The 27949-nt window shown below is 38.2% G+C and overlaps 2 protein-coding genes across 5 annotated transcripts in view; one reads left to right on the top strand and one right to left on the bottom strand.

The window, feature by feature from the left end:
- Positions 1-3032, top strand: part of Necab1 (N-terminal EF-hand calcium binding protein 1) — a 204270-nt gene extending 201238 nt beyond the window's left edge. The window contains 1 exon segment of the mRNA NM_022302.2: positions 19-3032. Within this exon segment, the coding sequence (NP_071638.1) occupies positions 19-47 (29 nt within the window). The 3' untranslated portion in view covers positions 48-3032.
- On the bottom strand, positions 820-27669 carry C5h8orf88 (similar to human chromosome 8 open reading frame 88). 4 transcript variants are annotated; one of them, NM_001431989.1, is given in 6 exon segments: positions 820-2683; positions 10518-10624; positions 17100-17175; positions 19653-19726; positions 21636-21734; positions 27247-27669. In NM_001431989.1, coding segments are annotated over 5 exon segments (360 nt in total). In that variant the 5' UTR covers positions 21715-21734; positions 27247-27669; the 3' UTR covers positions 820-2659.
- Positions 27670-27949: the final 280 nt, after the last annotated feature.

Below are 27949 nucleotides of genomic sequence, written 5' to 3'. Positions count from 1 at the left end.
TTTTTTTTCTTCTTTCAGCTTCATGGTGGATCCTGAACAACAATTAGATGCCCCACACAATGTCTTCAGTGTTCCAAGTGCAAGTGTTCATTCCTATCTACAGCGGAAACCGGAAGGTTCTCTGTGGTTGTCAATCAGTTGCACACTTTTGTTCACTGTGTTGTTAGCACACTTACATAAAGTTTATTCTGTAACTATGCTCAGTTGTTACTCTTGATATTTGGCAGGAATTGATTTGCTACATTGTAATCAACCATTATAGCAAAATCTGAATATATAAAAATGGTCTATAAATAAAGTAATAAAATGTGATAATTACGGTAAAAATTATCAGTGAGAACTTCTAGAACATCATATCATAGGCCAGAGTTTATAAACTGGCATGTGCTCTATAGCAGTGGTTCTCAATGTTCCTAATGCCGTGACCCATTAATACTTTCCTCATATTGTGCTGACCCCCAACCATAAAATTATTTCATTGCTACTTCATAACTGTAATCTTGCTACTGTTATGAATCATAATGTAAATATCTGATATGCAGGATATCTGCTATGCTACCCCCAAGAAGTCGCAACCCACAGGCTGAAACCCACTGCTCTAAAGGATTACACATCTGTGCTTTGTGACTTTTTCAGTAACACATTTTTTCTGTGAGAGAAACATTCTTCTTCCATAAGATCCATATGGTCCTCCAACTATTCGCTTTATAATTCCTTTAACATTAACATAAATAAATGCATAAAACAACCTAGGCTCTAGCCTACAGAAGCTGTGCCTATGTGTCATGTTGTAAACTGACATTTTACAAGTGGACAATCTATAGCAACTTAGGACATTTACTGATGTAAAACCTTTATTTGTAAGTATAATTCTCATATATAAGCTAAACATTATTGAGCAAAGAGGAAAGCTTTACTTTGGGGAAATTAAAGTTTATGTCAGAAGGCTTTGGTATATGATCCATATAAATAACCATTCTTATTAGAAATGAACACTTGAAATTAAATGAAGATTTGTAAATTCAGTACTTTAAAACTAAAACTTCAACTCAACTGAATAAAGAAATTTAAAACAAGCAAAGAAGTTTACAACTGAATACACCTATCTTGTAAACTTTTACTAAGGCAACTAAGATAAACTATACATCTTATCAACTCTTCCCTATAAGCTCTTGTTATAGACTCTGCTACGAAAATAAACGCACAACTATTACCATGGTATGCTCATACAAATGCCTATGAAGCTCTGGGTCTTAAAGGAAAATACATGTAAAATAGTATGCTATTTTTGACAGTTGTAAAACCTCGAGAAATAGCTAGAATGAAAATTTCATTTCATAACTATGAGATGAGAATACCATCTCAAAATAGTTTATGGAAGTTTGTATATTCAGTCCTCATAAATCTATGTAAAATTTCATTGTTGCTAGACACTGGCAACTTTTACACACACACACGCACACACACACACACAGGCACACATAAACACACAACAATTGTGCTATAGAATAAATATCTCATTTTCAAACAAGCAATAAATTCATGCTTAATGAAGGGTTTTTTCTTTCCTATTAAAAATCCTTTCTCTGAGGATCCAAGTAACGAACAAGAATCTACCAAAAGGCCGAGCTGGGACATCTACTGTGGACTAATCTGGACAGCAAGCATTCCCACAGCAGAAACAGAGGCACTGGCTTTAGAACTTCCCATTCAGTTCCTGATGAACAGTGGCCTTGACTGACTTTCCCGTGATCCCAAGACACAAACGAATAGAAGTAGTGAGTTTGTATTTACTTACACATTACATGCAGTTTACTGCATTAAATTCCTAGGAATTAAAAGCTTAGGCCTCCAAATTCTTTATGAGGAATGACAGAATTAAGACTTACTAGGCCTCAATTATTTGCAACCTGAATTTTTCCTCTTCTAGAGACAATTTCAAGTTTACTTTCCCACTGCTTGACTCTCAATCATATAGTCTGATGAACAACACTAAGTATCAGCTACTATTAAACCTCTGTTTCACCAAGGACCTTTTCAAAGTGTTAATCTCTGCTAGTAAGTATGAACCTAAGAGCATATTAAGAACCCAGTGAATCAATCGTGTTTCTGAAGGTCTACCATACCCCTGCTATAGACAACTATTTTGAACACCGGAATGATTCTGGGCTCTCTAGATATCATAATGACCTGGTCAAGTGTTCGTGTGCAGTCGGTGGGAAAAAGGCCTAGTGACTGACGTTAAGGGCAACAAAAAGTCTGTACCATATATACATCGTAGCAAATATTTTATATTTGAGAATCTTTACAGCTTACATTTCCATTCCATTATTACAAGTGGTGAAAAACAAGAATTGCAAGTAGCATGCAAATTATAATACAGTCTTCCCACTTCGCCAACAACATCCCTACTTTCGAGTGTTCCTTCCCAATTTTTGCAGGAGCTGCCTGCAAAGCTGAAACTGATTAGAAAAATTCTTTATACTTTAAAATATCTCTTTCTCCTTTTATGAGAAGCCAAATAGCCAACCATCAAAAGTAAAAATAAATTGAATCGTCACAGTCCATTAGTTATTGTTACTAGGTCCACTTCATTGGCAGGTGTCCAAAATATAAAATGAATAATTCTTTATCTTCAAATTCATCTGTTCTTAAAATGCTACTTAAAACTTTGGTTGTTTTCCTGTAATATAGAAGAAAGACAATTTATCAATTAGTCTAACTGAATACTGTTTTCACAAATTAGCTTATTCAACCAAACACTATGAATCTTCTATCTAAATGCATGTTACTATAGAAACTATTAAAGTGACTGAAACTATCAAATACATTTGTGTTTCAGTAAGCCTGTGTAATCCATTCTTAAAAATAGTAAGTTGTATTCCAAGTTGGTTGTTCTGTTTCTGTGGTGCCTAGTTTTATGTTGTTAATGTATAAAGCAAAAGTAAACAATTCTAATATGTTTATTCAAAATAAGTGTGCCACGCTTTTATTAGCAAAATAAAGTGTCAATGAATTATTTAAGCCTGAAATAGCAATTGTGTTTTGTCTATAATTGAAATATATATTTATTCTTACAGACCAAGAAGTTATATGTTCCCTTAGACGTTCAAAAAAGTGAGAAAATTCAAGTATCTAATACCCTTTTCTTTGCCAAATATTCCTTTTTTAAGTAATTTCCAAAAAAAATGGCTAATGGGCTAGTGAGATGGTTCAGTGGGTAAAGGTCTTGCCACTAACCCTGACGACCTGAGCTTGCTTCCCAGGATCTGTGTGATGGGAAGAACAGTGACCCCTGCGATGCTGTTTTCTGACCTCTACACATATGCAGTGTGCACCTCCATACACATACACGACAGACAAAATAGAAATGTTTAACTGGCTGGAGGCAGCTAAGAAGTTTCAATTATGGAATATTGATAGAAATAATATGAATACGTTTACTTATAACCAAAGGAATATATTTACTTACAATGGGGATTGGTATGTGTGTGCCAACTGAAGCACAGATACACATGCATACAGACCAAGTGGGCAGGCCAGGTTTCTGCTCTGTGACTTCCTCCTTACTCTCTTGAGATAAGATGTGTCATTGAACACGGAATTGGCTGACAGTCAGCAAGCCTCAAGGACCTTCCTATTTCCATACACACCCACACCTAGCTTTTAATATGGGTTTTGGAAATTCAAACTGAGGTCCTTATGACTGCAACTCCTCCAGCCCACTGAACTACTGGCCCAGCCCCATGCATGACAGCAGAAATGGTAAGGATTTTCAAGATTTAAAATTGGGAAAAGATGATAGTATTCTATAGGCCACAGGGGAGCTTTTCTCAGCAGAATGATGTTCCAAATCTCATCCTAAAATTATCATTACTTTTACCTAAAGAAAGTAATGATTTTGAAAACAATCAAAAAAATGCCAAAGTAAGCTTCTGATCTGCTTCCCTACCTGAGACAGATCAGCTGGACAATAACCTCCCACAGCCCACAGCCCACAGCCCACAGCCTCCCAGGGGTCTACACTAACGAGGGACACAGATGAGAATTTCACCCCAATCCTCACACCAGCTGGGACACGCAGAGAAGCCAGATGACGTGGGACCTACCCAACCTGCCAAACTCCACCTTCCTTCCAGTCCACTTCTCCACCCCGGCCAGACCATCTACCCGACACCCTCCCACACCCTCTGCCAATCTGCCTCTCAGAAGGTCTGCAGTCACCAGGGACACAAGACACCCACTCTCACCAGAAAGCACTACCTGCTTCCAAGGAGGGCAGCTCTAACCCAGGTAGTAGGATGATGTCATTATGCAGCAAAGCAGGTCCAAGATAAGGCGAAGCCTATCATTGGACAAGAAGGAAGGGCAGGCGGGGAAAATCTAGGAAGGAGGGAGGAGGAGGAGGAAGCAGGAGAAATCAAGATGGAGACAGGAAGGAAGATGATCCCGATCTGGGTGGTCTAGGTCAATCTTATCTTGTCTAGGTGGGCGGCTTCTATCTTTATTAATTGGCAGTGAATTTATTATGTGGATGTACTGTGGAGTACTTAACATATAAATCTAATTGTTAAACTACAAGTGTCTAGAGCTTTAATTTTACCCGCCAAGGGGACAGTGTATGAAAACAGCTGGCAGAGAAACATCTGGAGCATGTGGCTTCTGTGGATCTGTGCCTAGTGAGAATGTGCAGGAACCAGTTCTGCCACTTTTTTAATTTTTACCACAGCACAAGTCACAGAGTCTGAGACACCCAGGCCAGTTAGCACCAGGGATAACCAGATGGCAAGAGGCAAGTAAAAGAACATAAGCAACAGAACCCAATGCAAACTGGCACCATCAGAACCCAGATATCCCACCACAGCAAGCCCTAGATATACTAACATGCCTAAAAAGCAAGATAATGACCTAAAATCCAATTTCATGAAGATCATAGAGGACGTTAAGGAGGACATAAATAACTCCCTTAAAGAAATACAGGAGAACACAATCAAACAGGTGAAGAAATTGAAAAAAAATTAGAAACAATAAAGAAATCACAAAGAGAGATAAGGCTGAAGATAGAAAACCTAGAAGAGAGAACAGGAGTCACAGATGCAAATATCACCAACAAAATACAAGGCATAGTAGAGAGATTCTCAGGCATAGAAGATACCATAGAAGACACTGACACAACAGTCAAAGAAAATACAAAGTTCAAAAAGCTCCTAACCCAAAACATACAGGAAATTCAGGACACAATGAGAAGATCAAACCTAAGGATGATAGGTATTGAAGAGAACAAAGATTCAAAGGGCCAAAAAACATCTTAAATAAAATCATAGAAGAATTCCTGAACCTAAAGATAGAGATGGCCATAGAATGTACAAGAAGCCTACAGAACACCAACTAGATTAGAAAAGAAAATCCTCTTGTCACATAATAATCAAATCAATAAATATACAGAACAAAGAAAGAATATGAAAAGCAGTAAGGGAAAAATGTCAAGTAACATACAAAGGCAGACCTATCAGAATCACACCAGACTTCTCACCAGAGACTAGGAAAGCCAGAAGACCCCAGGCAGATGTCATACAGACCCTCAGAGAACACAAATGCCAGCCCAGGCTACTTCACCCAGAAAAACTCTCAATTACCATAGATCCATAGATGGAGAAACCAAGATATTCCATGACAAAAACAAATTTACACAATATCTTTACACAAATCCAGCTCTATAAAAGATAAGGTAAAACTCCAACACAAGGAGGAAAACTACACTCAAGAAAAAGCAAGAAATTAATCTTATCACAACAAACCAAAAAAGGAGTGAACCAGACAAACATAATTCCACCTCTAACAGCAACAAAAAAACAAAACAAAACAAAACAAAAAACAACCAAAAAAACAAAACAAAACAAAAAAAAACAGGAAGCAGCAGCAACCATTGCTTCTTTATTAAGAAAGAACATCTCGCAACATCAGTGGACTCAATTCCCCAATAAAAAGACATAGGCTAACAGACTGCATACATAAACAGGACCCAGCATTTTGCTGCATACAGGAAATATACCTCAGTGACAAAGATAGACACTACCACAAAGTAAAAGACTAGAACAAAATTTTCTAAGCGAATGGTCCCAAAAAAAAACATCTAGAGTAGCCATTCTAATATCCAATAAAATAGACTTTCAACCAAAAGTTATGAAAGGAGATGGGGAAAGACATTTCATACTTATCAAAGGAAAAATCCATCAAGATGATCTCTCAGTTCTTAACATATATGCTCCAAATGCAAGGGCTCCCATATTTGTAAAAGAAAAATTACTAAATCTCAAAGTATACACTGTACCTCACACAATAATAGTAGGAGACTTCAACACCTGACGTTCGCCAATGGACATATAGTAAAATCAGAAAATAAACAGAGTGAAACCAACAGAAGTTATGAACCAAATGGATTTAACAGATATATATACAGAACATTTCTTCCTAATACAAAACAATATACCTTCTTCTCAGCACCTCCTGGAACCTTCTCCAAAACTGACCATATAATTGGCCACAAAATAAGCCTCAACAAATACAAGAAAATTGAATTGATCTGGTGTGTTCTATCAGATCACCCGAGACAAAGGCTGGTCTTCAATAACAGCCAAAACAACAGAAAACACACAAACTCATGAAACCTGAACAACTCTCTACTCAATGATAACTTGGTCAGGGAAGAAATAAATACCTTTTAGAAATTAACAAAAATGAAAACACAGCATACCCAAACTTATGGGACGCAACCAAAGCATTGGTAAGAGCAAAATTCATAGCACTGAGTGACTTAATTAAGAAATTGGAGAGATCCTACATTAGCAACTGAACAGCACATCTGAAAGCTCTAGAACAAAAAGAAGCAAACACTACCCATGAGGAGTAGACAGCAGGAAATAACCAAATTCAGGGCTGAAATCAAACAAGTAAAAAAAAAAAAAACTATACAAAGAATCAACAAAACTATGAGCTTCTTTTTTGAGAAAATCAACAAGTTAGATTAAACCCTTAGCCAAACTAACTAAAGTGCACAAAGACAGTATCCAAATTAACAAAATCAGAAATGAAAAGGGAGACAAAACAACAAAAACTGAGTAAATACAAAAACTCATCAGATCCTACTACAAAATCCTATACTCAAGAAAACTGGAAAATGTAGATGGAATGGATGATTTTCCAGACAAAACCAGGTACTAAAGTTAAATCAGGACCAGAAAAACTAAACAATCTCATAACTCCTAAGGGAATAAAAGCAGTCATTAAGAGTTTCCCAACCAAAAAAAGCCCAGGGCCAGATGGTTTTAGTGCAGAATTCTATCAGACCTTCCTAGAAGACCTCATACCAATACTGCTCAAACTATTCCACAGAATACAAACAGAAGGAGCGCTATCCAGTTTGATCTGTGAAGCCACAGTTACTCTGATACCTAAACACACAAAGACCCAACAAAGAGAACTTCAGACTAATTTTGCTTATGAATATAGATGAAAAAATACTCAATAAAATTCTCACAAACCGAATCCAAGAACGTACAAAAAAACCTTGATCATCAAGATCAAGTAGGCTTCATCCCAGGGATGCAGGGATGGTTCAATATTTGGAAATCTGTCAACATAATCCACTATATAAACAAACTCAAAAAGAAAAAAAAACCACATGATCATCTCATTAGATGCTGAGAAAGCCTTTGACAAAATACAACATACATTCATGGCAAAAGTCTTGGGAAGATCAGGAATTCAAGGTACATATCTAAACATAGTAAAAGCCATATACAGCAAACCAACAGCCAACATCAAATTAATTGAAGAAAAACTTGAAGCAATCCCACTAAAATCAGAAACAAGACAAGGCTGCCCACTCTCTCCCTACCTATTCAATGTAGTACTTGAAGTCCTAGCCAAAGCAATCAGACAACAAAAGGATACAAATTGGAAAGGAAGAAGTCAAAATATCACTATTTGTAAATGATATGATAGTATACTTAAGGGACACCGAAAAATTCCACCAGAGAACTCCTAAACCTTAAAAACAACTTCAATAAAGTGCCCAGATATAAAATTCAAACAAATCAGAATCCTTCCTCTATACAAAGGATAGATGGGCTGAGAAAAAATTAGGGAAACAACACCTTTCACAATAGTCACAAATATAAAATATCTTGATTTGACTCTAACTAAGCAAATAAAAGATCTGTATGAAAAGAACTTCAATTCTCTGAAGAAAGAAATCAAAGAAAACCTCAAGACAATGGGAAGATTTCCCATGCTCATGGATTGGCAGGATTAACATAGTAAAAATTAGACATCTTACTGAAAGCAATCTACAGAATCGATGCAATCCCCATCAAAATTCCAACTCAATTCTTCACAGAGATAGAAAAAGCAATTCTCAACTTCATCTGGAATAACAAATAACTGAAGATACCAAAAACTATTCTCAACAATAAAAGAACTTCTAGGGTAATCACCATCCCTCACCTCAAGCTGTATTTCAGAGAAATAGTCATAAAAATTGTATGGTATTGGTACAGAGACAGGCAGATAGATCAATAGAAGAGAACTGAAGACTCATAAATAAACCCACACACATTTGATCACTTGATATTTGACAAAGAGCCAAAACCATATGGTAGAAAAAAGACATTTCCAACAAATGGTGCTGGCCTAACTGGCAGTCTTAATGTAGAAGAATGCAAATTGATCCATTTTTATCTCCTTGTACAAAGTTCAAGTCCAAATAGATCGAGACCTCCACATAAACCAGATACAATTGAATCTAATAGAAGAGAAAGTGGAAAAGAACCTTGACCACATCGACATGGGAAATTTTTCTAAGATCAACAATTGACAAATGGGATCTTATAAAACTGAAAATTTCTGTAAGGCTAAGGGCACGGTCAATAGGACAAAACAGCAACCTACAGGTTGGGAAAGATCTTTATCAATCCTACATCAATGAAGGGCTAATATCCTATATATTCAAAGAACTCAAGAAGTTAAACTCCAGAAAACCAAATAAAACAATTTAAAAATGGGTACAGAGCTAAACAAAGCATTCTCAACTGGCGCATCTCAAAAGGCTGAGAAGCACCTAAAGAAGTGTTCAGCATCCTTAGTCATCAGGGAAATACAAATCGAAATGACTCTGAGATTCCACTTCACCAATCAGAACAGATAAGATAAAAACCTCAGGTGACAGCAGATGTTGGTGAGGATGTGGAGAAAGAGGAACACTCCTCCATTGCTGGTGGGATTGCAAACTGTTACAACCACTCTGGAAATCAGTCTGGAGGTTCCTCAGAAAATTGGACATAGTTCTGCCTAAAGAACCAGCTATACTGGTCATATCCCCAAGATGCTCCAATATGTAACAAGGACATGTGCTCCACTATGTTCACAGCAGCCTTGTTACAGGTAGAAGCTGGAAAGAACCCAACTGTCCCTCAGTGAAAGAATGATGCAGAAAAGGTGGTTCGTTTATACAGTGGAATTCTACTCAGCTATTAATCTGACAACTTCACGAATTTTGCAGGCAAATGGATGGAACTAGAAAATATCATCCTGAGTGAGGTAACCCAAGGAGGAGGAGGAATGGGATTAGGAACTGTGGGAGGGTGAACCACAACAGGGGGCAATGACTGGATAAAGAAAAAAAGGAAAGATGCAGACTGAAAAAAAAAGCCAGGATTATTAGAGACCAAAAAGAACAGATGTCAGTGAATGCAGAATGACTGATAGATACATTATTTATATTTTAATATGTTATTTAGTTTAATACTAACCACACAGAAATCATCATTATCTTCAATTGCAAAAATTAAGGTTCAAGGTAAGTCACTTTCCAAGCTTGAAATAGCAATATACAATAGAGCAACAACTTAAACTCAAGTATGGTATGGACACCCATGTCCTCACCTATAAGCATCTAGCAAAGTGTAGTACATATTACTGTGTCTGCTTTGATATACTTGGTGGTTTGGCATGAAAATATCAATGGCAAAAAGATAGCAGGAATATCCTGTTTAAAAAGACTAATTAAACAGAATAAATGGTCAAGCACACTTTTCTTCAAGGTGTCAGGGCACTATCCGTTCTTTAAATATTGGTAGGATGACTAGATATCTATACTTAAAAAATTAAAGCAATTCCCACTTCATAATATGTTATAAAATAAATTCCAGGTAGATTGTAGAAGTTAGGTGAAAACTAAGATAGAACTTTTAGATTGCAGGATGATACTTTCATAATCTACCATCAGAAGAGTTTTGCATTCAGAAAATCACAATCAAAATTCTGTCCTATTTCTTGAGTAGATTATTTTATTATTTATTTTATGTGTACATTTAGATCTTTTTCCTATCACTACCTTATGATACAGAGTTTCTTATAATAATAATAATAATAATAATAATAATAATAATAATAAAGTTAAAACATTGAAGACAAATACCTGAATACAATTTTGCAATAAGGAAGTGAGGAACACTCACTGGTTTCTGAAGTACAATGGGATGATCAGGCAGAAAGTCTGGTTTTTTTCTGCAGATGGAAACACTTGAAAGCTTCAACAAGAAATCTCTGCTGTATTTAATTCTCTCTGTAGATATTAAAATTTAAACATAATTATAAAACAATACTATTCAGATTTAGGAAAGTTGAGAATCTATGATAGTCAGGAGATCCAAAACAGGGTCCCTATCTTTACGGCAACTAACTATTGAAATACTGCCAATTTCTCCTCAGAAACATCCAATCACTGCACCAGAACTGACAATATGCTGAGGCTGAAGGCAATGGTTTCAATATTCTAAAGGAACCAAGAGAAAAGAATTGAGGAACTCCTTATCGGTGAAGGGGTAAACACTACTAACACTCTCTAATAAGGGAAACTAAATGAATTTACCAGCAGATATGATCAGCAAGAAATGTTAAAAGGAAGTCATTCAAGGAGAAGAGAAATGATCCAAGATGCAAACTTTTCCCTTCCAAATGGAAGCTCAAAGGAAAGGAGAACAGCCAGCAAAGTTCGCAGACTCCTGCTGTTTCCTCTACATGGCAGCAAATTAAATGTGTGTCACTGCTCAAGTACGAATGCAGTCATGTGTGTTTCTAAGGTATAGGTAGAGTGACCTGCATGTAGGAACATATCACGTCACCATAGGCTTGAAATGGTACAATATTAAAAACAAGTAAAAAGTTGGGTATTGTAGTCCCTAGATTATACTCAGAAAAGAAATGGTAACTAGGAATCCATTCAAGAAATAAAAATAGGGGCTGGGGATTTAGCTCAGTGGTAGAGCGCTTGCCTAGCAAGCACGAGGCCTGGGTTCGGTCCTCAGCTCCGAAAAAAAAAAAAGAAATAAAAATAAAAAACACAAAACCATCTATAAGTATGCAAGAAAGATAAAATGGAATAAAAATTCATTTGTTATCAACAGAAACAAGCAATAAAATAATAGGTCAACTAATATCCACAATCACATCAACTGTGAATAGCCTAATAAAACAAGCAAACTTCTCATATGAAGGGCCACCTAGAGAATATTTGAGATGATCGAGTCCTACAATCTGTTACAATATTTGATTCTGCATCATAGCACAAAAGCACCACAGATGATACATAAATGAAGAGTGTGGCTCTGTTTCAAACAATTTTGCTTCTAAAACAAACATTTGACCCAAAGGCCATAGTCCTCTGACTCCTTTGTAATGCATTCCATAAATGGATACAAGTTGACTCTAGGTTTAAAAAAACATCCAAACACTGTTCTGCCTGCAAAGGACATATTCAACACAAATACTTGTATAATATATATATATATATATATATATATATATATATATATATATATATATAAAATCTATCACAGCAAGATTAGAAATAAGAAAACTGACATGGCTACCTTCTCGGTCAGGCAAAAAGATAATTTTTAATGTTTTGTGTAATAGATATTTTAAAAGACATTAAACAATGTTAACGGAAGTAAATTGGGGAAATTAGACAACAATATTATAAAACTCTCCTTCCAAAACTAAGAAAATTAAACACAAAAAGTAGCATTTTGAAATATTTTATCTAACTAGTTATTATAGAGATCACACCTACAAAACACAAGTTCATTTTTAATATACCTGTTATAATATACAGATAGCAATTATATATAGACCAAAACCAAATCTTAATAAATGAAAGACTTTAAATCATATAAAATACATTATTTAATAAAATTAAATTATACACCTATAATACCTAGAAAATCTCAAATATCTAAGAACTCAAATCATATATTTCATTAAACATTCATAAGATACAATAATAAGGGAATTAAAATTAATTAAACAATTCAAACACAGCATTCAAAATGTATAGCGTGGGGCTGGAAAGCTGGCTCAAAGGTTGAGAGCCTTGCTCCTCTTTCAGAGGACCTGAGTTCAATTCCCAGAACCCACTTGGTGGCACCCAATTAATTGCAATTCCAGTTCCTGGGAATCTGACCTCTTCTTGCTTCCACAGGCATCAGGTACACCTTTGGTCCACATACACATACTCAGAAAAAAAATCACATACATAAATTTAAAATTCATAAATCTTTCTAAAATGTATAGAATATGGCTTTAGCATTGCTTCAATGAGAACAATTCCTTATTACATCAAAAGTTTTGGACAACCCTACTGCTGAACATACCACATACTTCAGTCATAGAACATGGAGTAATCAAGCTGGAATGATCTAGAAGCTTCAGTCTACTGGCTAGGATTCCTAGTGCCAGATGGTGCTGTGAACACTACCTGACACTAAACCTTGGGACACACAGTGATGACAAGACATGCCTTCTGTGCCATAGTGCCATAAACGTAATGGGAGATAAAAATCATGTTAAGATTGCATTGAAGGCCTGTTCTACAAGATGAAGTGCCGTCTTCTTGGCACAATTATCATCCCAAGACTACAAGTCATAAGCCATAACAGAGAAACCACTCCTTTAAAAAGTTGAAGGACAATACCATTAGACATGCTAACATTGATAAAGGAAAGGCTTTGGCCCTAGACAAAGAACTACTAGTACAGAAGAAATGCTGAGAGCTGGAGAAATAGACTTCCCAGAGAGGAACATCCCAATTGGTTATCCAATTCCAAAGGGCCATGCCCAATGCTACTACTTTTATTCTGCCAAGTGAACATAGTGCTAAACAGGCTGCCGATGGCTGGGATAAATTCATTTCTCAATCTCCATCTATTCACTGTAGATGATGCTGAACACAGAGAATCGCAACTGGCCATGGTATATTGAATCAGAGACTGCAGAATGAACAGCCCTAAGTGGAACAGATATACTCCACCCCCTCTTCCAAAGTCTCGGAGATCACTGAAAAGGAGGAAGCAGAATGAATGTAAAAGTCAGAGGTTGAGGTGACTATGGGGAAAGAGTCTCCTAGCCACAGAAGAGCAGAAAGGATGATATGAACTCAGAGCGGTTAGGACAACATGTACAAGACCTATGCAAGCTCCAGCCAAACTAATCCCAGCATGGGAAGGGGAGCTGAGGAGGAAGTCCCTTCGTTAGCTAAGGAGCTCTTGGCAATTGATGGGAGAGGGAGAGTCAGTTTTCTCAGAGAGTAGCTACTGATACATTGGCCACAGTACAGGGGAATTCTACATATCCAAGAATATTTGGGTACCATAAATTTGTCCTAATGGGTTTTAAAAAGTAAAGGGTCACAGAATTATATTCATTAGTGAATGAGGGTGGACGTAGGAGGAGTTCAGAGAGGAACGTGAATATGATCAAAGCACATTGTACAGAATACAAATCATATGTATGTAAAGAAATGTTCTGCTGTTTCTGTGTTCTTGTAACAATTAGGTGATACAGAAAGAAAAGAAGCTCAGAATTCTAGTGGCTGGAAAATCCAAACACCATGGCATGTAGGAAAGTAGGAAGGAAGGGAGGGAGGGAGGGAGGGAGGGGGAAGGGAGGGAGGGAGGGAGGGAGGGCAGGAGGGAGGAAGGAAGGAAGGGAAGAAGGGAGGGAGGGAGGGAGGGTTGGCTGCATCTTAACATCCAAGGAAGTATGCAAGCATAGGAGGCGTGAACATGTTAGAGAGACTGACATTAAACCATTTTAAACACCTCTCAACTCTTACCATTATACTGAGAAATGAATCTCAACAACAGGTTTGTTGTAGACAAATCCCACATAACTGTACCAGTAAGAAAATAAATATATGCAATAATGACCTAATAAGCTATACTAAAATGCTAGGGGTGGGCAGATGGAACAAACTAAATGTAAAGTAAGAGAAGGAAATTTACAATCACCAAAGAACAACATAAATAATTAAAGACAAAGCTGGTTCTCCAAGAATAAAAACAAAATTTAATAATATCTAAGTATATAAATGAACAAAAAAATCTACAAATGACCAGTGTCTGAAAGAATAGTAGAGTTCTTACCAGAGATTCTACAGATATAAAAGGTAGGATGAGCAACTTTCTACCAACATTTAACATGGATGAAATGGATATACAAATGTTTGGACATGGGTTAAACTTTCTTTAATGGGTCTATTTGAAAATTAGATTTTATCAGAAATAATAACTAAATAAACTAAATAACTAAAATAATAATAATGATGAATGCCAAGCAACTGGATTTCACAGATTCATCTAACTACAAGGTCTCTTCTATGGTCTATCAGTCCAGCTTCTACCCCAGTGAAATTAAAAAAAAAAACAAAAAACCTGTAACTTCTTTTATATGAACAATAAATAACAACAATAATCAAAAGTTTAAGGCAAAAGGAAAAAAGAATAAATAAGATGTATAGCCATACAATAGAATTCCTGTCAACTACTTTTCAAGAAAAAAAAATCACACTAGAGAACAACAGCGATTATTATTATCTACCTGAAGTTGAGTATGGGAAGACTGTGGGCACAGAGGCAAGTGTGTGACAAGTGAGTGTGCTTTATGGTGGATGTAGGGATGCTTACACAGTTTTGCAATTTACCTAGGGTACAAGTCACACACCTACAAATGTGACTTCTATAATATCTAAAGTGCATCTCTGGGTAAAGCTCCTAAGGAATGGCTATATGTGAGACAAGAGGAATTTAAATTTGGATAATAAGATGGGAGGAAGAGACTGCACAGCTGCTGTTTGCTGACAGGGCTGTGTAAAAAGAGGCACTGGGAAGCTTTCTGTGATGGGAATGGCTAGTGGCTGAGAACTACGGATTAGCAACTTCAAACTGCGGATGGCGTAATCACAGGAAAAAAATAAAAATAAAAGAGAGCTATTAACAAGGCAGGGTGGAGGGTTGGTTCAAACAGTAGAGAATGACTAAGAATAAACAAAATCTAGAGAGCCAACAAAATCTAGTAAGAGCTTTAGAAAAGGAATTAGGAGGAAAATGGAATGGAGAAAAACTACCAGAGAAATGCACAAACATACTCCACATTGGAAGGCCCTAAGTTTTCACAAAGAGAAAATCCTCCTTTTGTCTGGTTTGTTTCTACAGATCTGTCTTTTCTAGTTGTTCATGTAAACTGAGAATAGCTCAAATTTTGTCTACCTTATTAAAGAGTGCATGTTTGAGAGCTCATCTTCAACTAAAACTTTCTATTTAGTCAAGTGTGAAAGTGAAATAGAGCTATTTTCAAACAAACTCAAAAAAAATCATCTATTTAAAACCCTTCTTCTTAAATCTTCTGAAGAATGTACTGAGCAAAGAGACAGGAAATGAAAAGGTGACAATGTGGCCATCAAGGGAAATCTCTAGTGATATTACAGAAAAGATTCAAGTGTGGAATGCCCAAGCTCTTCATGCACGGAATGACAAGTAGATCACGGGCAGGAGCAGCTTTCTTTCAGCTTTATAATCCCAGTAAATGCTAAGCTGTTTGATAAACAGGACAAAAGATAGCAGCTGAAACAAACACATGGTGGTCCTGTTTGTTTCCTTGGTTGTTTTTCTTTCTTTTTTAGTTTTTGAGACAAGGGTCTCTGTGTGGTCCTAGCTATCCTGGAACTCACTCTGTAGACTAGGCTGACCTAGAACTCGAAGAGATAGTCCTGCCTCTGCCTCCCCAGTGCTGGGATTAAAGACATGAACCACCACTGCCCTGCTACAAACGCACAGTATTTCAAAGTGGTAATATCCCTCCCAAATGATCTACCAAGATTTTAAAAGCCTGTTACACAAATATAGAATCTGATCCAACAGAGACCACAGAATGTCAATGAGCCCCAGACAGCCTAAACTACCCTGAAAAACAACCGTGTTAGATGGTTCCTACTTCCAAATATGACAACTTACTACAAAGCAGCAGTATCCAGCATGGAGTACCAGCATAGGGTAAAGATATAGGATAAAGGATTAGAACCGAGAGTTCACAGGTAAAGGTTAACACCCAAGACACCCAATTCCAATGAAGGTTCCAAAGCTATTCAATGAGGAAAAGGTGTTTTTAATACTGAATAGCTACATGAAAAAGAATGAAACTGGACTCTAATCTCCCACTATATCCATAAACTAACTAAAAATTGATCAAAACCCCAAAAGTTATAAAAGTATCAAACTCTAAAGGAAACGGGCAAATATTCTTAAAAGCCGACACTTGTTTTTTACATCTAATCCTAAAATACAAAGAAATAGAAAACACGAGTCAGACACAATCGAATTAAACGCTGAGCACTGAAAGTAGAAAGTGAGAAAAAAATGTTCCAGCCCAGGGAAAATACCAGAAAACCTGGTATCCAGTACCTGACAAGGGTTAGCACTCAAAATGAAGGGAGAGAAGGGTTGGGGGAGAACACAAACACATTAAATCAAAAAAGAGACCACCACAATGAAATTTGATAAAATGTGTAAATAACCTCCCATCTCATTGGAACCACTGTTATTCTAGTGTCTCCTTTGGTGCACAAAAACCAACATAATTGTTAATACCAAAAACTAAACCTAAAAAGATAATGCAATTCTTCCGCAGGCAAAGAGCAAAGAGAGTGACCCTTACGCGACCTCTGAGGCTCTGTGACTGAAGTGGGGACTTGGGCAGAAGTGTACCTTTTTTAACTGGAGACTGGTGTTGCTGCTGCTCATTGAGACCTTGAGAAAAGGCTTGCATTCCATTCGTCTTACACTGTTGAGGAAGAAAATGCAGTTTTAAACTGGGTTTGAAATGCTTATGTAACTTTTTCTTTACTACCCAGAGATATTTTTCTAAGGCCTGAAATATCAAGGCATACTTGAAGCTGACGATAAGCCATAATGAAAAGTTTGCTTTTTAACATGAACAACAGACAGCTGGTCTCCTGCTACACACTTACACTCCCCGCACTCAGGTAGCAGAGCTTCGAGGGTTTTGAGTTCAAGAGCAGCCTGGGCTACAGAGGGAAACAGAGTTCCAAGTCAATCAGCTCACATCTCCCTATGAGGGGCTGCACAGGGGAGCCCCAGAGTTTCCCTAAACAATACAATTATTGCCATCGTCCTTGGTTATCCAGAATAAGTAGATAGTACGGCCCTACTGAAACCTCACATCAGGTTGCAGAACACAAACATCAAGCTGGAGCTAAACTAATAACTCCCACTGGCTAGCTTTTTAAAGTGCCAAAAGATAGTATACAGACTACTGTGGAACTAATCATCAGTGGTCTTACCCACTGATAAAATCCTGTATGCTAGATAATAGTGACCTGCCAGTCAAGACGCGACCCGTAGTGAAAAGTGGCATGCATACTGCATAGTTAACTAAGCTCATAAGACTTCAGGCCCACTTCACAGGAGAGAATTCATACCTGCTATTATAAACCTGGCTGAACCATGGCCTGTGAAGTAGCGTGCTCTACAGGGATAATTTACTACTGTTGCTTTGGACATACATGGACCTGTTCAACTACTTTCTAAATATTTGTGTCTTCACCCCTAATAGCACTGCACAGAAGCATTCCTCTCCTCCTCGGTCTTGCCCAGGCACAAACACTGCATAGCTATGTAATAGGACATGCCGGTCAAGAAGTCATCATTAGTGAAACAGTGGCGTGACTGGTACGCACTTAACTAAGCACATTCTGGTACAATGGGGGGTAGTTAACTCAGTGAGTCATCACTGGACAAAATGAATGTTGACTTCCTGGCCCTAACTGGGACACCAGTATTTTCCCTGCACCTCAAGACTCTGGGAATATCCTCCAAGAGGGGGTGAACAGGACAAGAGACTGTGATGGCAAGGAGTATTATGAAATACTTTCTTCCAGATATGGTGTACACATGAACTCACAGAAACTATGGTTATCTGTACAAGACCTGCACAAGACTGAGCCCTTCAACATTCTAGAATGGCTTGCAGAGTGGTCCTAGACAAGATTAGCAACCAATGGTAGCTGAAAGAGAGGAAGTTATTTCCCTTTGGAGGCTTAGCTTCTGGAAAGGTGTTCATGACCCAGTAAGCAACCCCACGTCCCACACATGCAAGCAACACTAACTAAACTCGGTGGGCTGTAAAACACACACTCACAGGTATAAAACTACATGGGTCAAACACAACCCATGAGGAGACATCCCAGTTCTCATGCACAGAGAAAACAATGAAAAACAACAAAAGATAACATTTATAAACACTCAGCAAGGAAAAAATGTTACCTCTGATAACAGGATATAACCCCCGCTAAGGTAACAGAGCCCCATGCAGTCCACAGATAGCTCCCCTCAGCTGATAATACCCTGAAGGAAGAGCACTGTTTAACACAGTAGTTCTCCTCCTGTACACTGCTGCTGTCTGTGCTTACCACAAAGAGCCTTTCACACTCAAAACAGTGAAAATGCGGTAGAGACTCATTCTAACCTTCACTATAAAATTGAAACATCTGTCTTTCTAGCAAAAGAAAATGTTCTATGGTCATGGAAGCTGAGGTATCTCTCTCCCTTAGCTGCCCACAGCTGCTCTGTTTATTAAACAGTTGCCTAGGCTGCTAATGATGCTAACATTAATATCACCCATGGCTTCTTTCTGGAAGTATCTTCATGAGAACAACTACTACTACGACGACTATTAGGAAATAAGTTGTCACTTGGGAAGGGCCATAGCCTAGAAAAAAATTGCACTAAGGATCACAATGTATTTAATTTTTTAACATAATGTAAAAAAAAACTAAAAAAGCAGTTAAAATACTTCTATGATAGGAAAAATGTTAAATTTAAAACAAAGAAAAATAATAACCAGAATAGTCAGCTCTGAGAAGGGTAGGAAGAAAAGGAAAATAATTTTAGGAAGATAAACAAGATTTTTGAATTGTCAGACTTTTGTTTTTAAATTTTTAAACAAATATAGGAAAATGCTTACATTTTAAAATGCGGAGTTAGAAATATGTAGGTGGCATGCAATCCTTAATATATGGATAAAATAATCAACATGTTTTAATGTAGAATGCACTGAACATAAGGTCATGCGGACAGCCACCTAGCAATGTCATTTTACAGTCTATAATGTGTGTGTACATATCACACACACACACACACACACACACACGCACACGCACACACTGATAAGCATGTACTGTATGTACTGTACCACCAAGCTGCTTCCTGGCCCAATCTGCTATAATATCTAAGACTTACTCTGCCAACTCCACTTTGTAAGCACTGAGTGTTGCATGGATATTCATTCTGAAAGTTGAAAGGGAACACTGGTCCTGTTACGAGAGGGGAAGTTTATTTTAAATATTCACACACACAATAAATGACATCCCACAGTTTAAAAAGCATCTGTGTTTGTTACATCTTTGACACTGTTACAAACTTTATGATGGTTCATTATTCGACAAGTATTTACTCAATGTTCTGACATCCAGCTGATTAAGAGATGGGCAAATAAACATGACAAGAGTTTGTGGTGGAAAACACGAGCTTACAAGTAGTAACTATTGTATAATTCCACACAGTAAACTACTTACTGTGAGCTTCAGAGAAATCACTGAGGTGCCATATTTGGTTGGGGGTACCGGGAAGTATTCATAAAGCAAGTAAATATTTAATCTGCATTTGAGGAAAAAGAAAACTCTTCTGGGGACCTGAGTTGTGCAAAGTACAGAGCTGTGCTCAGAAAGCCTAAATTGACTGATTTGTGTATGTTAGCTTTCTATCTACCAAGCCTCAGACTCACTGTCTGCATCTTAAATGCGTTCTACTTCTGTTAGAGATCCGGCACCCTGTGATCCTTCCTGTTCACAGCACAGCCTTGAAGGGAAGGGGTCAGGAGAATCTGCAAAATGGGGATGGGGAGACTGCAGACAGAAGCTGCCCATGGCTTCCCATCATTCACCCTGTGATAACCTGAAGCTCTGCCTCTCAACACTTTCCAGTACACAGAGGATGCAGCACCTGCACATGGGGTCCAAAGCTGTGCTCCAGGAAGAGCCATTAAGTTCCCTGTCACTGCTAAGGCACAGAGGACGATGTTGAAAGGGAACATGACTAAGTACGGATGATTTTCCTTAGGAACCAGGTTGGAAGAGGGTGGTAGTATGTCTACATTTTCTACTTCATTTTTATAGAAATAAAAGGAGCATGTTTTTCCTTTATTAACCAGTCCATTAAGTCAATGGGGCAGATTAGACTGAAGGTATTTTAAGGTAGTTTTTATGTGTCCCACTGAATTTACACCACAGAAGTCACTGGGGCAATAAGGAGTCATATATTACAAGGTTGTGTCCAAAGCACAGGTTTGTAAAAAGAAAGAAAACTATTTAAAATTGGGAGCGGGGTTGAGCAGGGAATGAACCCAGGACCTTGCCTGTGTCAGGCAAGCATTATTCTGAGTTATATCTCTAGCCAGTTTGTATTTTTAATGTTATTAGTCTATTTAGTGTGTGCATGTACATGAATGTATGTATGTGTGTGTATATATATATATGTATGTGTATATATATGTGTATGTATATACACACATACATGTATAGGTCAGAGCACAACTTGCAGGAAACACTTCTCTCTTTCTGCCATGTTGGTCCCAGAAGTCCCATCATGGTTATCATAAATTACCCATTTAGATTTGAACTGTCTCTATGGCCCGAATAAACCTTGACTGCAATCTTCTCGCCTTAACTTTTGAGCAGTTGGATTACAGGCCTGAGCCATGAGGCCAGGCTTACTTTTACATAGTCAGTGTTATTTAGACTTCTGGAACACTTGCTCGGGCACATCTATAACTCCTGCTGGCATTCCATGTCCAACACAGTAACTCCAGGCACTGTTGCTAAGACTGTTGCTGCTCTGTGTGTTTCACAAGACTAATTCTACTATTCACTAACAAGAATCACAAGGTAAAAATAACTTATTGGAAGGCTGTCACTTTGACCAGAGACTAGTTAACTATACAAAGAAACACTGAAAAAAAAAAAAAGCAAAAACCAGCTACTTTCGACTTACCCTCCCTCTTCCGTGCCTGGTCAGTAAAACTTATGACCTAATAACCTCTCCACCAGAAGACATCATTAACTTTTATTACTCCTTTTAAAATCCACCTCAAATAATTACTTTATAAAAGACTAATTAGCTGTTAATAAGTTAATACTTAAAAGAATTAAATACTCCGTCATTTACCTGGAGGAGAAGAGAGATGACGAACAGGTCTTGCTGGTTGAAGCGGTTTGCCAATCAATTTTTTTGTTTCCATTGTCATAAAGACCTTGAGGTTCCATACTTTAATAAGGAAAAACACATTTTTATCTTTTAGGCAAAATAATTAAGAGTGTTTATACCTTTGTATATATGCGAACAAGCACAATACTCATTTGAAAGTATTTAAGTGGAAACAGAAATGAAACCCATTTAAAATATTCAACAACCAACTTCTATATTGCTTACACCACAGTTATACAGTCCAGCTTTAAGGTACTGCTGCGTCTTCTAACCACTTTATCGACCCGCTCCTGTTCTTTAATGGTGAATCATGGATGATTAAATTGCGCTTTGGTCTTCTGTGTTCATGTCTCCAGCTACCCACAGGCATGTGGTGATGTAATGTGCCTTTAGCCTTTATGTCCTAAACTCTAGTCCTGCTTTCCTCATCATCTACTGCTCTTGTGATTTCTACATTATCATTGGGACATCAACCAAACACCTCCAAAATGAGTTTAAGTACTGCAGTATCAAAAATCTTCTTCCTGAATTCCTTAACGTCATTACCAACTCCCTTAAATACCCCTTTATTAAACATACCTTCAGTTTTAGTCACTCTGATTCCTATCCATTTTTCTTCCAAAAGATATCTCACACATTTTCATCAATTTTCCCACTACCCCTTGACCATCTTTTAAACAGATATGAATGCTCCCCACCTTGGGACACCTAGAATAGGTGCACATTCTGACACTTAGAGGAAACTGTAGAGTACTATAACTTTTTCTTCCATTCTAGACAAAAGTGAAAAACAGTTTTTTCTTAATGAAAAAACATTTATTCACTCAATATCCCCTACAAAATAAAAAGTGGATAAAACAAGCTATTCTTTGAGCAAGTAAATAAATATTGGCATCTTTTGAACTGAGGTCCCTTTATATACAAGCAAGCTATAAAAACATGAATGCATGACTAGCGGTCCAGGCCTGAAGGCCTACTGTAATCACTACCTGTTGGACGGTGAGGCAGGAGAATTCTAAGGCCAACCTAAGCAACTAAGCAAGATCCTGTCTGAGAAATAAAACACTTAAAAATACCTTAAAATATACCACAAGGGTAATATTCTCTCCTGTATGCAAGGATTTAGGTTAAGTCCCTAGCACCTACCAAAATAAAACAAAAATACTGCCCACCAGGTCCAGGTCTTAATAATAATAGAAAGTGTTTATATCCATAGCATGTACAATAAACCACTGACGTACACATTATTATTACAAACAACTCTGTAACTGAGGACACTCACAGAACAAGCATAGTAACCTACCACTCAGAAAGCTAAGGCAGGAAGATTGCAAATTAGAGACCACATTGGGCCACCTAGTTAAATTCAAAGTTATCATGGGGTACTTGGCCCATGACTCAAAATTAACCATTTTTATGTAAGCATGCCTAGATTTATACCATACATCTAACCTAGCTATAGACAGTAGATAATAACCATCTTACCTTCTAGGTTTGCTTTAAATACAAATATAACTTACATAAATCACTTAGAATACTGCTATTACACAATACAGTAAAAGGTAATCTGTCATTCTCATTTTATAGTTAAGTGTGGAGAAACAGTGTCATGACCTAAGGTCAACAAACTGAAATGATAGCTAGGCTTTACCCATGCTAGAGACAATACTTTATGTAGAACAGTGGTTCTCAAGTGGTGGGTTACGCGCCCCTTGTGATAGTAGAATGACCCTTTCACAAAGGTCACATATCAAATATCCTGCATCTCAGATATTTACAATTCTTAACAGTAGCAAAATTACAGTTATGAAGCAGCAACGAAATAATTTGTGCTTGGGGGTCATCACAACCCGAGGAACTGTATTAAAGGGCTGCAGCATTAGGAAGGTTCAGAACCACTGCTCTAGAGTCTAACTGTGGCGTCAACCTTCTAAGCATCCCACAATTTCCTGGTAAGAAGCCTTTTCCTATTTTCCCAAAGCAGCCCTGCTACCTGTTCTGATGTAGTACTTATTACACACTGCATCTACCTGTTAACTAAAGTTTCCGTTTAGTCTTTGAGAATGTCATACACATGTTCAGGGATACAATGCTCTATTCCCCTCCAAGGGCTCCTCCACTCCCAGTCCGCCACCAGCTAATCAATTCCAGTTCACCCTTTCAGGATGCATGGAACGTGAACAAGGCCTCCTCGATCATGGAGATTCAGGAGGTTGTTGAATGGCTGTTACTCTGTTTCACCAGGACAGAAATCCAGCTATGCCTCTAGATGCTTTCCCTCCCTGTTACTCTTATCTCGCAGGGTTATTCGTCTTTCCAGACCAAAGTCAAGGTGCTGCTATTTCCTTACAGAGTATCCTTGATGCTTAACACATGGCTTAAAGCAAAGCAGTGTTTTAAAAGCTGTCTATGTTCTAATAAGTAGTCAAAAGTGAAACAAGCCCACTTTCCTTACCTTCCTTTCCCATTAGCTCCCACTGTATTCATCTATTCCTTTTGCTGAAATATATCATGTAAATACGGTAAATGCTTATTTGAATATACCATTAATTGGCTGAGATCACAAAAATCTAGACTTCAATTGTCTTTTCACCCTGCTATCTACAACATAGTTTTACTAAGCAAGCCAAGTAAGTCTAAGACTTTCTCATTATAACTAAATTCATGGTGCACAGCCTCCTAAATTCTAGGTGTGTCAAAATAAGACAAAAGTAGGACCTTGCTTAGCTTTATATACTGGTCATCTAAAAGTAATTATGACCTTAAGCAAATTGTAAGCCCTATTTACATTTCCTCAAGTATACCTATGATTACTACCCACTGTTTTGTTCCAAAATGCTTTCTCTTATTTACAAGTCCCTGGGATACAAAATTCTAACATCACAATAATGCAGATAATCCCTCCAAGTCAGTTGTGCCCACTAACCTCAGAGTCAATTTTTCCTGAAATGTGGGGATAAGCCAACCAGTACACCTCTCAGTATCTACCTTGCTTTCTTATGTCTACTAACTAATAGTTTTAATGAAACAATTAACCATCTAAACAGTGGTTCTCAACCTTCCTAAGGTTCTGACCCTTTAGTACAAGTTGTGGTGACTCTCAACTATAAAACTATTTTTGTTGCTATTTCATAACTGTTGTTTTGCTACTGTTTTCATCATAATGTCAATATTTTTGAAGACAAGTGTTTGCCAAAGGTGTTGAAGCCCACTGTTTTGAGAACTGCTACACAGCTGACAAGTCAACATTGTATTTGTTAATAACACAACAGTGACTTAACAGGAAGCAAAAAACTATATACTATTTTCTATGTGGAATATTTTTAAAAAATTATCAAAAGCCCTCTGTTGTGAATTTTTGATAATATATGTTTCTTTACCTAATGTTTATCCTAACCATTCTGATGAGGACTCTCATAACACCACACAGTAACTTTCCACCCTGTTTCACATATGCACTAGTGAATGGGAGTGCAAAAGAATAGAAGACCTTGGCACACAGTTCCTTGTTTTCCATGGCTCAGCTGAAACTGAGCTGTGGACTGAAGTCTCTTCCAGCTGCTGAGCAAGGCAAATCCACACTATTCAACCCAGGGGATTCCAAGAGCTGGGGAGTTACAGATTTGACAAAACAATAAACATAAAAGGAAAGCCTTTTAGTGACACCTACCTTTCAGTTGGCAGTAGGAAAGGGAACACCTAGGTCTCCCCACATTATTAACTCATAGCAGTCAAAAAAATTTAAAAAAAAATACATTCCACACATACTTTTTAATATGTTTTCTCTGCAAAGTAAATGCTGCTTGCACAGAAACTCTGACACTGCAGGAAATGAGTTAGAAATCACACTGCACAGTACACTCTCATCATTTTGTTAATTAAAGGGTTAAGTATTTACAAGTAATCATATCAAACTGAGCTAAAAGATGCTGATCAAGTGAAGACTCCATTTAGTTAAAAATTAATAGAGGCTTAGCTGAACTACTAAGTCTGTGAATAAAATCACTTCAGATTTTAATGCCTGTTTCATCTGGGAGCTTAAAAGCTTTATAAAAGACAGGACTTGCATAAGAAACAGAATCTCACTCACTGATCACGCTGAATAGCACGGGCAGACCCATGAGAAAGCTGTCTTTTAAGAGGCAAATACAGTTTGTGACCTAGATTTTTTTTAAGGCCATTTAGCATAACATTTCAAAATATATTCAAATGGTTGCTAAAGTTTCTTTCAAGTTTCAAAAATGCATTCTCTTGAAGGAGAAGCTGCTCCCGAGTGAAATCAGTAAACTACCTTTAGGGACATTAGTCGGGAACCTTGAAGTTGCTATTCCTTATATACCAATACTAACTATCCCAGGTTCCTTTTCTGTTTTGCAGAAGTTGTTCTCATTCATTCTGAAATCACAAACTAACTAGAATTTTCTAAAATTTAGTAAAATAAGCACATAAGTTGAATAATTTGTATGCAGTCCATACTGACTGAGCATAGATGCTTTAAATTAAAACACCATTTTTAGCTGTTACTACATCCTAATACCTTGCAAATGTTACTTCATTTAACACAGAGCTTTACGTGAACTGTTCAAAGTCATTAGTCCCACCTTACAGATAAGAACCATGAGATTCAGAAACCCAATTCTACGTTGTTACCTAAGAAGTGAGGATTGGACTACAAAATTCACCCATCTCTGAAGTCATTTCTTTATTCAGACGTTTGACTCCACTTTACATGCAAGTATTTTATGTATTGATGAGAAATTAACTAGGAGACATTTATAAGTTAAAGTCTCAGTGGAAAAAATGGGGATGCTAACATTTTCCATTTCCAAAATTTATATTTTTTTCTTAGAATATTAGAGTATGCCATGTTTTCTTCATACTAAGCATAATGTGGAGTTGAAGAGATATAGGGCTGGGTGTGTGGCTCAAATGGTATATTACTTGCCTATCACGTATGAAGCCCTGGGTTGGATCCCCAGAACTGCATAAAACCTGGTATGATGGCTCACATCTAAAATCACAGCACTTGGGAATTCAAACTCATCCTCAGCATCAGAGTGAATGAGAGGCCAGGCAGGGCTGGATACACTGAGTACAAAATTTAACATATCCCTTTAAAATTCTTGGCTTTTTGAGGCTAAGGATGTAACTCAGTGGTAAGATGCTTCCCTAGGATCTGTGAAGTCCTGGAGTCTACTCCCAACGCTACCGAAATAAGTTATACAGGGTTCTAGTACATTTTTTAAAGGATCCCTTTTATTTACCTTCTGTATATTTCTCATATGAAAACCCGTTAAGATTAAAGTTCAATTTCCTACTTCAAAAATTCTACACTTCAAAGTATTCCTTAAAACCGAACGCGGCTTATTAAGAAACAAACAAAAAACAAAAACAAAAAAATCCTGTCCTGAAAAAGTAGCCAAAAAAGTAACAAAATATAAATGAACGGCTCCAGAATCCATTATTAGATAGTGAAAACGCATAGATATATATATTCCATAAATCTAATTGGCCTATTTGGTTTAAAAAAAAAACTACCCAACAGCTAAACGTAGCATCACAGTGTTCGTACCTTCTCTAAAAAGCCTGGAGAGGGGGGCTAAAAGAGGGGTTTGGTTTGGTTCGTTGTTTTTCTTTTTTGAGCATCTTTCAGTAAAAGACACAATTTAAGGCTTCGCTGAGACAAGCTGCCCAGGCAACAGGTGTGCGTGGCGTCAGTGGGGACAGTCTCAGTGGCGGGCACTGGTGGGCACCTGCGGGCGAGCGGGCAAGAGAGAGGCAGCCGAGGCTTCCCTGCCTCCGCCCCTCCTGCCCGCTCCCCCGCGGTCCCGCAGCCCACCCGGTGCCCCGGCTGTGCGGGCGGCCTCCCCTCACCTACCGCCTCAAGACCCAGGAGGGTTTCCGGCGCGGCGTCGCGGCGCTCAGCCCAGACACGGCGGCCGAGCGCCCGGCTGCCGTCGGGGAACGGCTCCCGCCGCGCGTCGCCTCGCGGCCTGGGTCGCCGCGGCAGCCGGCTGGGGGCGGGGCGCGGGCGCGGGCCTGGGCGGGCGGGGCCCCGAGGGCAGGACCGTTAAACCGGCGGCGCGCGCCCGGTCCAGGGGCTGCGGGGCGCTGAGCGCGGCGCGCGCACGGGGAGCTGCGACGTCCCGCGGGTGCGGACGGGCGAGCTCGCCCTCGATGGGGCGCCCTCGAGAACCGCCTCAGGCTCGGAGGTCCTCAGTCCACACTCCTCGCGGGACCTCTGGGCAGACGGTCTGCGCTGTGCGGTGGAGCGG

The sequence above is a fragment of the Rattus norvegicus genome, chromosome 5 (assembly GCF_021556685.1).
Source record: "Rattus norvegicus strain SHRSP/BbbUtx chromosome 5, alternate assembly SHRSP_T2T, whole genome shotgun sequence".
Lineage (NCBI taxonomy): Eukaryota > Metazoa > Chordata > Mammalia > Rodentia > Muridae > Rattus > Rattus norvegicus.
This window is presented reverse-complemented; position numbering and strand designations above follow the sequence as displayed.